This window comes from Xyrauchen texanus, chromosome 20 (assembly GCF_025860055.1).
Source record: "Xyrauchen texanus isolate HMW12.3.18 chromosome 20, RBS_HiC_50CHRs, whole genome shotgun sequence".
Classification (NCBI taxonomy): domain Eukaryota; kingdom Metazoa; phylum Chordata; class Actinopteri; order Cypriniformes; family Catostomidae; genus Xyrauchen; species Xyrauchen texanus.
The window spans coordinates 40,953,814-40,972,669 of NC_068295.1; the positions used below are offsets into that span (position 1 = coordinate 40,953,814).

At 43.5% G+C, this 18,856-nt stretch overlaps 1 protein-coding gene across 1 annotated transcript in view; it reads left to right on the forward strand.

Moving 5' to 3' along the window:
* Positions 1 to 18,856, forward strand: part of dst (dystonin) — a 273,043-nt gene that overhangs the window by 150,467 nt on the left and 103,720 nt on the right. The window contains exons 40-46 of the mRNA XM_052150432.1: positions 308 to 541; positions 1,992 to 2,276; positions 2,803 to 3,351; positions 6,799 to 6,975; positions 8,309 to 8,432; positions 9,350 to 9,558; positions 10,784 to 11,101. Of these exons, the coding sequence (XP_052006392.1) occupies positions 308 to 541; positions 1,992 to 2,276; positions 2,803 to 3,351; positions 6,799 to 6,975; positions 8,309 to 8,432; positions 9,350 to 9,558; positions 10,784 to 11,101 (1,896 nt within the window). The remainder of the gene's footprint in view (positions 1 to 307; positions 542 to 1,991; positions 2,277 to 2,802; positions 3,352 to 6,798; positions 6,976 to 8,308; positions 8,433 to 9,349; positions 9,559 to 10,783; positions 11,102 to 18,856) is intronic.

Below are 18,856 nucleotides of genomic sequence, written 5' to 3' on the forward strand. Positions count from 1 at the left end.
GTCCTTTGTAGTTTTATTTAATGATTGGTTTTCCCTGATTTTTTCCCCATGTGTTTCTTGTTTCCAACCATCTAAACGAATACATTATGTTGTATTCATTACGCCAAATAATGCACTTTAATATCAGTTGTATGTAAATAATGTATGTAAAATGTGTAATACATTATAATCCTTCATGGTTATGGAGTGTAATGCATTCTATTTGGTTTTTGCAATTAATCATATGTTTTTTGTTTAGGTATTTAAGTTTTAAGTTTTATTTAAAATAGAAACTAAAAGAGAGTTTCTCTCTGTATTGGTTCATCAGGCTTTACAGAAAGACCTGCAGGCTAATGCCAGTGCTCTAAATGAAGTCATCAGCAGCACAAAGAAGTTTCTGGAGGAGAACCACAGTAAACTCACTCCAGAGCAGATATTAGCTCTTGAGAACAAACTGGAGGAACTGAAGAGCAAGTCAAATACACTTAACCAGAGGGCAGAAGAGTCCAAAAAAGATATCGACAAGGTGTTAACAAGTGCTATCAAGCAAGAGACTGAGAAGGTAGGTGAAATATAAACTTTTAAAAAACCTATTCATTTTCTCCATGGCAATGTATTTTCTTCATTAGCAATTATGGATAAACCTTTTAAGACAGACCAACCATGAGCTCTCAAATCGTTAATTCATTGCCATGTTGCTAGGTTGGTTGGTTTTATGGCCCTATGCAGAAATTCCTCTGGAGAAAATGAATGGGAAAAATACTTTCACAAACAAGACAACCACCACCAGAACCACTGTTGTGCTCTATTGGAAATATACACTCACTGAGCACTTAATAGGAACACTATACTAATAATACTGGGTAGGGCCTAATTTTCTTTTTTTAAATTGACTGACAAAGGTGCTGGAAACATTCCTTTGAGATTCTGGTCCATACTGACTTGATTGCATCACGCAATTTCTGCAGATTTGTCAGCCGCACATTCATCTCCCATTCTACTACATCCCAAAGGTGTTCATTCGGATTCAGATCCAGTTACTGGGAACTCATTGTCATGTTCATGAAACCAGTTTGAGATGACTTTTGATTTGTGACATGGTGCATTATCATGTCACAAGTCAAATTGTTGCCATTAGAAAATGGGAAATTTGTGGCCACGAAGGGATGCACATGGGCAGTAACTATCCTCAAATAGGCTGTGGCATTCAAGTGATGACTGATTGGTATTCAAGGGCCCAAAGTGTGCCAAGAAAACATTCCCCACACCATTAAACCACCACGACCAGCCTGGACTGTTGGCACAAGGCAGGTTGGGTTGGTTCATAGATTCATGCTGTTGACGCCAAATTTTAACACTACCATATGTGTACCTAAGCAGAAATTGAGATTCATCAGGCCAGGCTACGCTTTTTCCAGTCTTCAATTGCCCAGTTTTGGTTAGCCCGTGCACACTGCATCCTCAGCTTTCTGTTCTTGGCTGACAGAAGTGAAGCCCAATGTGGTCTCCTGCTGTTGTAGCCCATCAACCTCAAGGTTCGACGTGTTGTGCATTCTGAGATGATGTTCTTCTCACTACAATTGTACAGAGTGGTTATCTGAGTTATCATAGCATTTCTGTCAGCTCGAACCATTGTGACCATTTTCCGTTAACCGCTCCCACTTTTGCCACCATTCTGAGTCAATTCTAGAGACTGTTGTGTGTGAAAATCCCAGGAGAACAACAGTTACAGAAAACCTCAATCAGCCCGTCTGGCACCAAAAATCTTTTTTTTTTTCCCCAATCTGATGGTTGATGTGAACATTAACTGAAGCTCCTAACCTTAATCTGCTTTGTTGTATACACTGCACTGCTGCCACATGATTGGCTGATTAGATAATCACATGAATAAGAAGGTGTACAGTGTACCTAATAAAGTGTTTAGTGTGTGTATAATAACTTAGTTTTATTCTGGTTTATTTGATTTCCTGTAAATCATAGATGTTTTTTCTTCTACGTGTGCAATGATACAGGTTGCAGCTGTTGAGCAACTTGAAGAGAGTAAAAACAAGATCGAGGGTCTTCTAGACTGGATTTCCAACATTGGCAAAGAAAAAGAGATGGGTGAAATACAGAAGGATCAGATGATAAAACAGAATGGGAACCTGTTGGAGAACACATCTATGAAGAGAATCATTGGAGAGGAGGATGATCCAAATGGAAATGCTTTGGACTCTACAGATAACACACCTCTACACAGTGCTGAAGAACAAGACAGTAAATCCCTGGATCTGGACAAGCAGTATGACAGGGTTCAAGTATGTACTTGATTAAATATTAAGACTCAATTGTCTCACCTAAAAGTGTTTTATCCTATTGAATGTTGCTTTAGATAAATACTGTCACTTTGGATAAAAGCACCCGCTAAATGACTAGATTTTAGGCATGTCTCCTTTGTCCTCATTAAGTGTTATGTGTATTATGTGCATTATCATTTAAGTTAATGTATATATTAGCATTATATTACCCATCTTCCACCTTGTTCTTTAGATATCGTCATCAACTATTAAAAATACAGATGTCAGTCGACCATTTCTGACTAAATTTGAATGTGATTTCACTTAGTCCATTTTTGGTAAAACAACCGCCATGTCAATTATCTGCCATAAAGAATCAATATCGTCTACAACTTTCTATATCTGTCCATCCCTAATTATACTGTAGACCCTGAATGTTTTGAAAGGATGTTTCGAAAATGGACATTCTGCAAATATTACGAGACATTTGACCAGTGACAAATTTAAGTGCAATGCAATTCATTTACCATAATTCTATATCTCGTAGGCCCACCACCGGGAAATCTTGTCCCAGCAGCAGGACCTGATCATTGCCACTCAGTCAGCACAAGCTTTACTCGACAAACAGGCTCAAGTCCTGTCACCCGCTGAGAAAGAGAAACTACAGAGAAACATTAAAGAGCTGAAGGGCCGCTACGAGGCGTCGCTCACCCAGGCTGAGCAGCAGATGAAGCAGCTCCACAGCGTTCAGGAGGAGCTTCAGAAGTTCCAGGGTGATTGTGAGGAGTTTGAGACGTGGCTCCAGCAGGCCCAGGGGCAGGTGGACAAGCTAGGGACGCCCACTGTGGGTCTGGATTCCTTGAATAGTAATCTACAGAGACAGAAGAGCTTCTCTGAGGATGTCATCTCTCATAAAGGAGACCTGCGCTTCATCACCATCTCAGGGCAGAAGGTGTTGGACGCCGCGAAGGTCTGTATGCGCGCTGAATCTGGAGGAACGGACAGCCTGCCTGCGGTGGACATGACTGGGACCTGTGCTGCAGTGAAAGACAAGATGGACTCTACTGCTGCTCGCTACAGAGCTTTGCACACAGAGGTAGTGTCACTTTAATAACTTTTACTGTATTTGGAATTTATGCGTAAATATTGCAAAGCCTGTCAAGAACAGTTTTCTGGGTCAGTGTTCACCCTAAACTTGTTGCAATCAAAAAAAAAAAATATATATATTGCATTTTTGCATAAAGAAAATTATGGCTATTTTAAGGATCATTAAGATTTTCGATATTCTTAGCACATGTTCTCCTCTTGATTCTCATTATCAAAATGAGTCCAGATATTTTAATTTTGAGTATGCTTGTGCATTGTATCTGTACACATATTTCAGAAATTGAAATGATGACAAAAAAAAATATTCACGATATTATCGCAAGTTATTTTTTTTGCTGGTGATATAAAATTATGCAGTATCGTGAATATACCAATGGTTTTTTTGGCCACTATGTTTCACTCATTTCATGATCCTTCAGTGCTGCAAAATTATTAAATAACATAACAATTTCAGTATTGTCATTTGTGATTATGAAACCGCAAAAAATCTCATGAACACATGGTCTGTGTGAACAGGTGACACGCTGTTGTGTTTGCGTGTGTGGGGATTATGATACTCTCTTTTAAGCGGTATACAAAGGTAAAACGTACACAATATCACAGAAAAGGAGGAGGTGAAAGCTTTTCACCAGATTTGTAGTGACCAACATTGCAAACTGTTAAATACACACTGGACTTCCTGTGATCTGCCAAAATAAAAGCTCCAGGTGAAGGTGAAGTTAATATGACAGCACTTTCAGATTTTCGCCAAAATAAATGATAATACATTACTATTGTACAAAACACATATAATCCTCATAATAGCAGTAATAATAATACTAATAATTCAGCGTTATATTGTATCAAAATATAATTCAACTGGGCTCCAAGAAGTGTGTGAAATTTTTGCACCTTGTTTATTCCCAAAAAATGTTTCAGTAAAAATATATTGCTTGAAGTAAATATTGCTTTTTATTACTGTATAGTTGTACTGGTGCATCTTAATGAAAAAAAATATTAAATCTAATTCTTTGTTGTGTTAATTTAGTGAAAAACGTGCCTTCGTTATTTTTACAATTTTAGTTCATGCGTTAAACATTTAAAATTGATTTGACTGCAATGGCTGTTTGGATGAAATGATGCTTCCTCTGATTAAAAACAAACAAACAAAAGTTTTAATGCCATTTCAGAACAAACATCAAGATATTATTTTAACAGCCACATCGCACTGCCCTAAATTATTATTAGGGATGTTCGGGTCATTTAAATACCACATAGTTTTTGACAAAGTCACAAAGTTTGGTTCCTGTACAAGACTAGCGAAACGAACATTATTATTATTATTTTATTTTATGTTTTCAGATTTTTAGAAGAAATTATATGTGATATAACCATTTTTATAAAAATAATTTTACATCTTTTGCATCAATTGTGGCTTTACACATGATATTAAGCAGATATTTTTGCACAATTGTTTTTCTTAAAAATACTTCACTTACTTTTATGCTCTTTCCCATACTCTCGCACACACTTTTTTTTTTGTCTCAAAATGGGACTGAATCTTACACACACACACACACACACACACAGAGAATGGAAAAAACAGATGTAACAAACATAAAAAATAAACTATATCAAAGGAAAAACTGTCTAAAGAGAGGTGTGGCAAGAGCAAAACTTCAAGCATACATAGTCTGAATAAGGGTTGATGGAAGAAAGGTTTTTCTTCCACATTTTACTCTGCTGTCCTCTGTGTATTTTAAAATGCTAAAGAAGTTCTGAATTGTTTATTGAAAAAAGAAAACTGACATCATACTTAATTTATATTGATTAAAACAGTTGGATTATGAATGTTTTATAAACTTAAAACTGACCCGAAAATGCAAAAGGTGTATGCAAATATTATATTCAATTGGAGGGTTAAAACAGTTTTTATTAGAGGTACTTGAGTTAGAGGTACTGGTTGTCCCCCCACTTTCATCAGCCATTTGTGTTTCCATAAATATACACATGATGAAATATACAGTACAGAGGATAGTCAACATATTCAACAACTGGCCGTGGGTGGGAGTGTTGCGCTACTGTAGGTGTAGGCGTGCAAACTGGGGGTGTATTGTATGTAGATGAAGTGGCGCAAAGCGCATTTTATTTTAACAAGAATTTGGTCAGTGGTAAGACATTTCAATACCACCTCTTAACTCAACGCAAGTTCAGTTCCCGCATTTGTCCTTGACGATCACTGTTGAAGCTGTTTGTTGAATCAAAACAATTATGAGATTTGAGATTTTTCTAGACGTCATGGTTTATTTTTTCAACTATTATTGTTATTATTATATTTAAGTCACTGCAAAAGGGGCCGGTGGAAGAAGGAGAGAGTAAAATGTTTGGATTTGGTATGCTTTTTAACCATTTCGTTATTTTGATTCGATTTTCATTTCGTTTGAAGTGTAAATTCAATGTAGAAATATTTTTTGTTTAATATTTTCGTGTTTCAGTAAATGAATTAACGGAACCTATCCATGCATATAAAAAGGAATGTGTCCCATTTAACAAGGACACTGAATATGTAAATCCAGATTTTATTCTTCCAATTCAGTGCATACAGTCCATTTACACTGCCAACTTCTTATGAATGTGCTGTCTTTGATTATGTCACTGGTGCTTGACAGTGGACTGTGTAATAGGACGGAGACGGTCCTGGAGAAGAACCTCTAATGACACGATTAGTGCCTTGCGCGGGCGATTTTGCCAAACCCACTTGTGCCTTGTTAGCGCACGCTTACACGAAAATACCAAATTTTTATGGCCATGCCCATTGACATTACACTTATTAGTTAAGGCATTGCACTGCGCTTAACACTTATACACTTAAAATAAAGCCCATACAGTAGAATTACGAGAATGGGTCAAAGTGGTTCGCATGATGTTGTGCCCTAAGTGGATACAAATATTCTTTTAAAAATCCGTCCACTGTGGATATCATGCATCAATGTGTTAAAATATCATAAAGTAGTCTTGGGCTGCTTTTAATTATCCCGATTTAATTGTATCTGGACAATTTTTTTTGCAAAATTCTCCTGTGTATCTGTATGTTTTTTTTTTTTATTCATTTGAATTATCATTGAGAAATAATATTTTGGAAAGACGAGAAATGAAGCACTTACTGATTCCAACCAACAGATGGCAGCATTTGTCTAGACATGTTTCTGATTCATGTTCAGCTGAATTATGCAGTTCTTAAAGTTCCTAATGCCTATTTTTAGGACCATTAATATACATGAAATAAAGACATGATTTTCATGACACTTAAGCACATTTTCCCAACCATTAATGTTTTACGTCCTCATTAGTCTCAATGATGATGCAATGTTGTTTTTTAAAAATGTTTTAATTTTTAATATTTTAATTGACTGTACATTTAAGGTTTGAGGTTGTCTGAACTTGTTGTATTTTTCAGTGCAATCAGCTTGGAAACAACCTCAGAGACGTGGTGGACAAGTACAGGAAGTATGAAGATGCCAGTGGAGCTCTGGTGAAGTGGCTCAATGATTCTGAAGAAGAGTCAAGAAGACAGCAGTCTGAACCCATCGCTGGAGAGCCACAGACATTACAGAGACAGCTGGAGGAGACCAAGGCATGACACATGCATCATCATTAAATCAGAACTGATGTTTTGTGGCTTTTAGTCCATATGTGTTTGCTTTGAGGCAATGTATGCTACTGTAATCCTAAAAGTAAACAAAATAAACTTTAAGCAGATTTACCCGTCACTCGTCCGGGAGAACGTACCAAAAATATTGATGGCTCATCTTGTTTGCAGGGGTATATAAAAATGTTGTACCACCTGCTTCTGACTAGCAACAGGAAACTTGTACTCTAGCAAATCATGGTCCACAACTGTGATGAAAACTAAAGGCTATGGCTAATTACAAAAAAGTGACAAGGCATTTGTTATGTCCCGTCCCCAACTTCCAGTTTCAACTGAAAATATGCCAAAACAGGAAAGAAAACTAAACCCGTCAAGCCATTTAATTGGGGTCTATAAAGGTGCACTCAATACCTTTTTTGTTTGTGTCATCTTGGACGTACACTGTCACCTAGCGGTTTGGATGTAGCATTGTTTAAAATCAATAGTTTTCAGTTTCAGATGTCGTTGTAGACATTTCATATTCACAGTCTGTCATGATTACTTTAATCAATTAATGAAAGTGTCAAATAACAGGACATTTACTGAGATTAAGTGAGTAGTATTCAGCTGGTCATGTGATTCTAACATGGCCGCCCCCATGTATGGACCCTCTCCATGTAGAATAAAACAGCTTTTATAAGGTTACTGATATGACTGGAGTTGTCATCTTATGTGAGTAATGATTTCCTACATATAATGCAAAATTACAATACATTTCTATAGGACTTTTTCAGTGAGGATAAAATGATTAACTGCACCTTTAAGGAGGTCAAGTGCTGTTTTCAAACACACTCTTTTTATAACTTTCACACACTGCGCACTCTCCATATACAGCGTTCTCACTCAATTTCAAATAACATCTATTTATAGGCCTTAAAACATGCTGTGTTCAAGACACAAATAACTCCGCACAGATTTAATCAGATCTGCTTGTGGCATATTGGAGCTAGTTTGGCTTGCGAATGAGAAAACAGAAGCAGACAATGTAATTTACCCTTGAATAGATTACATCTCCCATGATGCACTCTTGAGCACTTTTGGTTTAGAAGAGAGAACATGTATTCATGTTTCATTATCGTTCTTCATATAGACATATTTTAAGACAGTCATCTGACCTTGTACATGATCTTATTGTAAACACAATAACCTTGTTTCAACATCAGTGTCGTGTCGTATTGAGATATAGATTGATGCTGTGCTTTTGTGATGATCAGACTATTGACTGCACTCTCAGATATTATAAAAAAAGTCAATCCTATTAAACTTTGTTCTCTTCCAGAGTCTTCAGGGTCAGACAACAGCCCGACAGGTTGCAGTGGATACACTGAAAAAAACAGCTGATGCTCTGGTCACTGCAGAGGGTGACCTGCTGGCCAATACTGAAGAGATTCAAGAGACTGTGGGTGAGTCAAGACAAGTGAATCTCACAAAAACATGTCCAGTTCACATTTCACCACAGAATATATAAAAACAATGAATACAATGATCTGTCATTCACTCCTGTTTAAAAAGCATCTCTTTTCTGTTATTGTAGCTAGTAACGCAAGACTTTTAAGATATCTTTAATAAGCATTTTCACCAGTAATTCCATTGCTGATATTATGAATTAGCATTTAACTAGCAAAAATGGAATTATAGATATCTATAATTCATGTGTCGAAAGGTCTTGCGATAGCTGCAGACAATTCATTGCTTTCAAAGAGGTCATTGTCTTTAGCTTTACCACAATTCAAATGTACAGCATTATAGACAAGACCAGCATTTTTTGCTTTTACATGTTTGGTCCCACTTCATATTAGGTGTCTTTAACTACTATGTACATGTATTAACATACATTCAATACAATGTACTTAATGTGCAAGATTCACATTTGCTGCTATTAAGGTTGAGGCACAGGCAGGTTTAGGGGGTTAGGGTAAGGGTTGGGGTTAGGTTAACAGTGTTACTACAGATGTAATTAAATGCAGGTACTTTAAATATAAGTACAATGCAACAGCATGTATGGACATAATTAGTACATTGTAGCAAATGCTTAAGTGCAAAGTAGTTAAAGACACTTTTTTCTTTAAATATATGTATTATGTATCTACTGTTATGACTGTAGTCCAATGGGTGCATTTCATAAACGAGAGAAGGCACTTGATAGAAGAAACTATTTATTTATTTTTGGTCAAGTGTCATAAAAATGAATTAACATACTACAGAAAAATAGATAATTCAGTGTGGCAGAAGTTAGCAAAAATGCTATAACTCATAGTGACTTCAAGAAAGCTGTTAGACATCTTTTTTAAGTAATCAGGTTTATGTTTCTATTTTGCAGATGACATCACAGAGAGATATGAGAACTTGTCTCGATCAGTGAGTGATCGCAATGAGAAGCTGCAGGTGACACTGACTCGCTCTCTGAGCGTGCAGGACGGGCTGGATGAGATGATGAGCTGGATTCAGTCGGTGGAGGAGAGATTGAAAGAGACAACACACTTGCCACTTGACACAAACTGCATTACACATGCACTCAGCAAAGAGGCAGTATGTCCCATTGACCTTTTATCCAATGTAAAGACAATGAATAACTATGCAGCAAAAGCATACAGACAGTGGCTGTAATGCACAATTAAATGACATCAAATGAATCATCCCATAAATGAATCATCATTAGCTCACCCTCATGACACTCTGAAAACAAATGACTTCTTTCCATACAACACATACGAAGGGTTGAAGAATGTTTTCCATATAACATATAGGTTTGGTATATAGGTATATAATATACAGGTTTGAAATATCATGAGGGTAAATGATGACAATTGTAGGCTAACTAAGGTCTATTCAGGGTTCAGTACAAGTTAAGCTCAATTGACAGCATTTATAGCATAATATTGATTACCACAAACATTTCTTTTGACTTGTCCCTACTTTTCTTTAAAAAAAAAATAAGCAAAAAATTGAGGCACTTACAATGGAAGTGAATGGGGGCCAATCTGTAAACGTTAAAATACTCACTGTTTCAAAAGTATATCCACAAGACATAAACAATATGTGTGTGAAAATTATTTTACTGTGATAAAATCACTCACTTTTCTCATTAAAGTTACTGTATAGCCAATTTTACCATTTGTAAATTGCCATGGCGATGTAATGTCAACAAACCCTAAAACCCTAAAATGACTGTAAAAATTATGATTTAAACAACTTTACAGCTCAAATAATAAGTTTTAACAGAAGTGCTTTTATATAGAATCCTTTATTTTGGTCACACATTATACACAGTTTTTTTTTTGCATATATACAGTGAAATGTATTAGTTTTCACATATCCCAGCTAAGCTGGGGTCAGAGTGCAGGGTCAGCCATGATACGGCACCCCTGGAGCAGATAGGGTTAAGGGCCTTGCTCAAGGGCCCAACAGTGGCATCTTGGTGGTGCTGGGCCTTGAACCCCCAACCTTCTGGTCAGTAACCCAGAGCCTCAACCACTGAGCCACAAATATACAAATATAAGCATCACATTTCTGCCTTTAAACCCTCCAAATACCGCCCCCATTCACTTCCATTGTAAGTGCATCACTGTAACCTCCATTTATGCTTTTTTTAAAGAAAAATAGGGTATTTTTTTTTAAAGAAAAATCAAATGTTGATTTGTGGTAATCTACATTGTCACAAAAGTTGTCGATTGAGCTTAACTTGTATTGAACTTGGAATAGTCCTTTAAAACTCTAGTTTATAGTGTTCAAATGTTCTCTCACTTTACCTCAGGCTCTGGAGCAGGACATGTCCAGCAGGCAGAGCAGCATTGCTGCCATGAAGTCAAAGGTTGAGAAGTTTGCGGAGAGTGCTGATGCAGCAGCCACTGCTCTGCTGCAGGGTAAGATGGAGAGTCTGTCTCAGCGCTTCACTGACGCCTCTGAACAGCACACGAAGAAGGTCTCTCAGATGGAGCAGCTCAGAGAGAAGGTGGAGCAGTTTGAAAAGACATCTGAAAAGGTTCATCAGTTTGTGGTGAAGAGCTCGCAGGCTTTATCAGAGACAGATGGACCAGGAAAGAACGTCATTGAGCTCTCGGAGCTCATCCAGGTATGATATCATCTCAGCAAGCAATTAAAACAGATCTGTTCCAAAAATCTTCTGCGCTGCCTTACAAGACAGTAGTTTAAGAGAAGAGAAGTCTCAGTGAAAAAAGATTGTCCAAGATAGTGGATGAGGCGAGAGAAATGTTGTATATACTGATGAGCCAAAACATTATGACCACCTGCCTAATATGCTGTTGGTCCTCTGCGTGCTGCCAAAACAGCGCCGACCCTCCGAGGCATGGACTCTACAAGACCCCTGAATGTGTCCTGTGATAACTGGCACTAAGACATTAACTGCACATCCCAAAGATGCTCATTCAGATTGAGATCTGGGGAATTTGGAGGCCAGGACAACACCTTGAACTCTTTAACATGTTCCTCAAACCATTCCCCTACAATGTGTGGAGTGTGGCAGGGGCATTATCCTGCTGAAAGAGGCCACTGCAATCAGGGAATACCATTGCCATGAAGGGGTGTACCTGGTCTGCAACGATGTTTAGGTAGGTGGCATGTCAAAATGATGTCCACGTGAATGGCTGGACCCAGGGTTTCCCAGCAGAACATTGCCCAGAGTATCACACTCCATCCACCGGCTTGAAATTTTTCCAAAGTGCACAGTGCTCCAAGGTCAAGTTCTGACACTTGCATGCCCATTGTAGCCGCTTTCGATGGTGGACAGGGGTCATCATGGACACTCTGACCGGTTTGCTGCTATGCAGCCCCATACGAAGCAGGATGCAATGCACTAGGAGTTGATACATTCCTCCCGTAACTATCATTAAAATGTTCATTTCAGAGATGATCTGACCCAGTCTGGCCATAACAATTTGGCCCTTGTCAAAGTCGCTCTGGTCTTTAAACCTGCCCATTTCTCCTGCATTCAACCAGGGTTGCCAACTCTCACGCATCTGGCGTGACACGCATTCAGCCTCACCGTGAGATTGAGGCTGAATGCGTGAGTGTCACGGCAGATGCGTGAGAGTTGGCAACCCTGATTCAACACATTGACTACGAGAACTGATTGTTCTCTTACCATCTAATCTACCCAGACGTTGTTAGGAGATTGTCCGCTTCACCTGTGAGTGGTCATAATGTGTTGGCTCATCTGTGTCTTTCATTCAAAACCAAAAAGGATTATATTCTACCCTGTAATTGTGTTTGTGTTGTTTGTGTGTGCTAGTATTAAATTGTTAACTTAGCAACATGTGCTAATGCCACTCTCTATTAAAATAAGTCTGACATAGCCAGACTTTGATTAACAACATAAAGCCTGGTCCAGTTTGTGGACTATTAGATTTGTACATTAATTTTTAAGACATGTCACACGTCTCAAGTCGGAAATAAAATTCAGAAGCAAACAAGCCAAACCAAATAAACAGTGTACAATGGACAAAGCTCTTGTCTTCCGTACAGCATGTAAACATACAGTAAGTGAATACACCTGAATCACTTTTACAGAACTTTAATGTAGAGGTGCATATGAGAGGTTTTGTGTGGGTGCATGTATGTGGTATGTGCAATTGGCTTGTTTATGTAATTCTATAATATGATTTTTTTACAATTAATTCTACCTGTCAAAACTCAAAACAAACAATCTGCCATTTAAAAAGGCAATCTAACAAAACATTCAGCAAAATTCTTCATTTTTGTTAAAAGTCACATGTCAGGAATTCATGAACAAGTTTTAGGTAAAAATGCTTTAGTCATTGTTCCCCTTCTGTCGCTCTCTCCACGTTGTGTCAGAGAAGCGACACTAGGGGTCTCTCTTGAGCGCCGCTATTCACCTCTGAACTATGAAAAAAGGCCAATGAGAGTTGGCAACCAGTATTTGCATGTCCCGCCCCCGGACATACGGGTATTTAAGCGGCGCAAATACGGGAGTTCATTCAGAAAATTTACAACCGTAAGCAAGCCACTCCAGCCGCCCCCCGCGACGCTCCTTCTTCCCACGGGATTGAGGACGATGCGGCTGGTGATGGAGGCGATTCGGGGATGGCAGCGGGTGCAGCTCCGCCGGTACGCCCCTCGGACCACCCGCGCCCGGCACGCTCGTTGACTCCCGTCCCCGCTCGAGGTGGCGGCGACTCGCCTCACAGCCAGTCTGCCTACCCTCTTGCGATGGAAGCAGATGAGTTCGCCGTGACATCGGAGGGCGTGGGCTCTGATGCTGAGGACTCCTCTGGGCTGCCGCCTTCGGGCTTGCACGCCCAGGAAGAGGCCAACGCACAGATGTCCGATATGCTTTCCCGGGCAGCCAACAGCGTGGGCTTGGATTGGAACCCTCCATCCTCCCCACAGCCATCACGGCTGGACGACTGGTTCTTGGGTGTTGGGCGCCGCTCACAACCCCCCGGTTCCTTTCTTCCTGGAGGTGCATGATGAGCTGACGTCTTCGTGGAGAGCACCCCTCTCCACTCGTCGCACCGCCACTTGCTCATCCACCCTCGCCACCCTCGACGGAGGAACGCGCCACGGGTACACAGAGATTCCCCAGGTGGATAGGGCTGTTGCGCTCCACCTATGCCCCGGAAGCGCTACCACCTGGCGGGGTCGCCCTGTACTCCCTTCCCGGTCCTGTAGAGCAACATCCTCGCTCACCGCGAAGGCCTACAGCGCTACCGGACGCGCCGCTTCCGCCCTGCTTGCCATGGCTCTCCTACAGGTCCACCAAGCCAAGGCACTGCGAAACATGCACAGGGGTGGCCCTGATCCCGACACGCTGCAGGAACTGCGCTCAGCGACCGACCTCACCCTAAGAGCGACGAAGGTCACAGCGCAGGCGCTCGGGCAGGCGATGGCCACACTGGTGGTCCAGGAATGTCAGCAATGCGTCAATTCTGTGGCCAGAAGACCTTCTGCTCCGCCCCAACCCGGGCCCAGCTCTCAGCCCCGGCGTCGAGCAAACCGCGGGAAGCGTACGCCCCCTGTCTCATGGACCCCTTCGAGGACCCGGAAGGCTCCCAAGCGCTTCTGAGACAGCAGACCCAGAGTGCAAGAAGTTAGCTCCGGAGGTGGTAAGACCGTTCCATACCCCGGTGGAGGGCCGGGAGGAGAATCTTTTATTTTTTCATTTGCCTCACCCCCTAACAGGGGCTGCGGTACCCAAATTCTCAATAAAAGAGCTATTTCCTTTACCTCTTGGTCACATGGCCCACAAAAGCCGTTCTCACGGCACTCTGCTTTCAGGCCTCAACAGTCCCGGCTTCCTGGACGCGGTGTCCCTGCCCTCAGCCCCACTACTGTTCCCCGGCCAGCCGGTTCAGACAAGTCCAGAGGACGCCAGCATCAGACCTCCTCCTCAGTCACGAACCCATCCCCCGCCGGGTGTGTGGAACAAGGTAAGTGCTTTGAGTTTATTCTCAGCACCAGAGCCTCGGGACGCTACAGTGCCTCCCGATGCCGCGTTACCTGTTCTGCACCGCTGCAAAGCCCCGCCGGGTACTTCCAAAATACTCATCCCCTTGGTGCCCCTAGCATGGAGCTTAGAGGCGTGGCTTTCACTGCCCAGCCCGTCACGCTGGCTGCACCGGACCATTCCACTCGGTTACGCAATTCAGTTTGCCAGGTCTCCGCCCCCCTTCGTGGCCGTTTATTTCTCCGCAGTGCACGGCGAACATGCCCACTCCCTGCGCGAAGAAATCGCCTCCCTTCTAATCAAGGACGCGATAGAGCCTGTCCCTCCGACCGAAACGAAGAAGGGTTTCTACAGACCTTACTTCGTTGTACCCAAGAAAGGCAGCGGTGTGCGACCGATCTTGGACCTACGAGTTTTCAATCGGACCTTGTCCAAACTCCCGTTCAAAATGCTCACCCAGAAACAAATTCTCTCTGGCGTCCGGCATCTAGATTGGTTCGCAGCGGTAGACCTGAAGGACACGTACTTCCACGTCTCAATTCGCCCTCGACATCGACCCTTCCTATGGTTCGTGTTCGACAGCCAGGCGTATTAGTACAAAGTCCTCCCCTTCGGCCTGTCTCTGTCCCCTCGCGTCTTCACGAAGGTCGCAGAGGCGGCTCTTGCCGCGCTACGAGGAGCTGGCATACGCATACTCAACTACCTCGACGATTGGCTCATTCTGGCCTCCTCGCAGGAATTACTATGCACACACAGAGACCAGGTGCTCGAGCACCTCGGCCGTTTAGGGTTTCAGGTCAACTGGGAGAAGGGCAAGCTCACCCCGGTCCAGAGCATCTCTTTTCTCGGTTTGGAGTTAGACTCAGTCTCAATGACAGCACGTCTCTCCAACGAGCGTGCTCAGTCAGTGCTGAAATGCCTCGCTTCCTTCAAGCCAGGCGCCGTGGTCCCTTTAAAACGTTTCCAACGGCTCCTGGGGCATATGGCATCCTCCGCGGTGGCCGCGCCGCTGGGGTTGATGCATATGAGACCACTTCAGCACTGGCTCCAGACTCGAGTCCCGAGACGAGCATGGCGCCGCGGCATGCACAACGTGAAAGTTAACACTGCCTGCCGCCAAACCTTCAAACCCTGGACAGACCTCTGCTTTCTACGGGCAGGAGTACCCTTGCAGCAGGTGTCCCGACGGTGGAACCGAGGCCCGCTGCGTTCGCACATCAACTGCCTAGAGCTGCTGGCTGTTTCTCTTGCCCTGAAGAAGTTTCTTCCATTAATTCGTGGCAAGCATGTCCTAGTCAGGACAGACAGCACCACGGTAGTAGCCTACATAAACCGCCAAGGCGGAGTACGCTCGCTCCACATGTCACAGCTCGCCCGTCGTCTCCTCCTTTGGAGTCAGCACTCAAGTCACTGTGTGCCACTCACATCCCCGGCAACCTCAATGTGATAGCGGACGTGCTGTCAAGACAAAGCTTGCCCGGCGGAGAGTGGAGGCTCCACCCCCAGTCGGTCCAGCTGATTTGGGACAGGTTCGACAAGGCCCAGGTAGACCTGTTTGCCTCCCAGGAAACCTCCCACTGCCCGCTCTGGTATGCCCTCACAGAGGCCTACCTTGGGACAGATGCTCTGGTGCACAGCTGGCCCGAGGGGCTGCGCAAGTACGCTTTTCCCCCAGTGAGCCTTCTTGCACAGGTGCTATGCAATGTCAGGGTGTACGAGGAGCAAGTCACTCTGGTGGCCCCCTACTGGCCCAGCCGGACGTGGTTCTTGGATCTCACGCTCCTCATGACAGCCGCTCCCTGGCGAATTCCCCTGAGGAAGGACCTCCTTTCTCAGGGATGGGGCACGCTCTGGCATCCGCACCCAGACCTCTGGAATCTCCTCGTCTGGCCCCTGGAAGGGATGCGGAAGATCTAGCCGGCCTACCTTCGGCCGTCATAGACACTATTAACCAAGCCAGAGCCCCTTCGACCAGGCATCTTTACGCCCTAAAATGGCGTCTGTTCGCAGACTGGTGTTCTTCCTGAGCCGAAGACCCACAGAAGTGCGCAATTTGGTCAGTGCTCGTGTTCCTACAGGAGAGGCTGGAGAGGAGGCTGTCCCCCTCCACCCTCAAGGTGTATGTCGTCGCTATCACGGCCCACCATGACACGGTAGACGGAAAGTCTCTTGGTAAGCATGACTTAGTCGTCAGGTTCCTAAAAGGTGCCCGGAGGATGACTCCCTCCCGGCCTAACCTGTTCCCCACCTGGGATCTCTCGGTCATCCTTACAGGACTCCAGAGACCCCCCTTCGAGCCGCTTGACTCAGTTGGACTCAGGGCCCTCTCTCTCAAGACCGCCTTGCTGATCGCGCTCGCTTCCATCAAGAGGGTCGGGGACCTGCATGCATTCTCTGTTAGCGACACTTGCCTGGAGTTTGGTCCGGCAGACACTTTCATGATCCTAAGACCGCGACCGGGCTATGTGCCCAAGGTTCCTACCACACCCTTCAGGGATCAGGTAGTGAACCTGCAAGTGCTGCCCTGGGAGGAGGCAGACCCAGCCCTTTCACTGCTGTGTCCAGTACGTGCTTTACGTATCTATCTGGACCGCACACAGAGCACTGACGCTCTGAGCAGCACTTTGTCTGCTTTGGGGGACAGCAGAAAGGGAACACTGTCTCCAAGCAGAGACTCACCCACTTGGTTGTCGATGCCATTTCCCTGGCTTATCACACCCAGGCCGTGCCCCCCCCCTTGCGGGTCCGAGCTCACTCCACCAGGAGTGTTGCGTCCTCGTGGGCACTGGCTAGGGGCACCACCCTTGCAGACATCTGTAGAGGGTAACACCTGTTGCCAGGCTGGGCAACACCTAACACTTTTGCGAGATTCTATAATCTCCGAGTTGAGTCAGTATCGTCCCGTGTTTTCTCAGGTCCGAGCCCGTAGAACTCGGTAGCACGCTGACGATCTGACCGGGTGAACCGCTTGCACCTGGCGCCCTTTCCCCCTAACCAAGGGAAAACAGTACGCCGTTGTTCCCAGGAGATCCCATCTTGGGACACTGGTTGACTCCTCCCTAGCCCTCGTGGGTCGCAGTTCTGCGGAGGAACTCGCCGACCCAAACCACTGCGGGTACCGCAAGCTACCCTGTACTGGTATAGGTGCTCCATAGGTAAGGCCTCCTGTTCGGACTCCCCCTGTGTGTAATACCACGATACTCTCCCCTCACGAGTTGACTCCGTGTTTCCCTTAGGCAGTTACAGCTGCCTCGGTCACCGTGCTGTATGCTTCCCCCCCCTCTACGAGGCTTGATCTACCACCGCACCAACTTTTCGTATGTAACCTCCGTTCCCCGATGGAGGGAATGAGACGTTGTGTCTCCCCTGCCACGTCGCTGAGCCGAGCCACTGTTGTGGCCGGACCATTTCCAGCTCCTCTGAACTCCCGTATTTGCGCCGCTTAAATACCTGTATGTCCGGGGGCGGGACATGCAAATACTGGTTGCCAACTCTCATTGGCCTTTTTTCATAGTTCAGAGGTGAATATCGGCGCTCAAGAGAGACCCCTAGTGTCGCTTCTCTGACATAACGTCTCGTTCCCTCCATCGGGGAACGGAGGTTACATACGTAACCTAGACGTTTTAGCTCCATAGAAACATTGAATGCTGATTTGAACAGATACCAAGTACGTGAATTTACCCCGGCCCACAGTATCAGCCCAATACGAGGACTACCTAGAAGTAAATTAAAATGATGCACTGCCATTTCAGGCCGAATTGTTTTCCACTATTTTTCATGCCCATATCAGTGGCTACGTTTACATGCACCCTCATACTGCGAATATAATGCGATTGATGCAATACTGCGATTAAAACTGTAGCTCATGTAAACAGAATATTGGAATTATGATATTGCGATTAAGCTTGTAATCAGAGTTATGATAATTACAGTTAGATATGTGTAGTACTCCTATGTGAATCACTTTATACTGGCATGTAAATGCTTTACTCGCATTTCATCCACACTGACCAAAGTGCACCTTCACCAGTGGTGCAGATGGATCATGTTCCACTCAAGCACAGGTTCGAAAACATTACGAAAAAGAAAACGCTGCACTTACTTTTCGGCTTCATGTAAAACCAGTGTTGTCTAACAAACAAATGACTCTTATGAGCTGGTTCTTTTTAGTGAATCAAAACAGAATAATCAGTGAAGTCCTACAAAAAAATGACTCTTATGAACTGATTCTTTTTAGTGTATCAAAACAGACAGCACATCCAGTGTAGTTGAAAATGACTCTTATGAAGTGGTTCTTATAATAAATCTTTCAAAAAGACTCACAAATGTACTGACTAATTTTCCTTATGCCAATCTGTATTTAAAGAGACATATTTGCAACAAATTCTTTTTGGAATAAATATT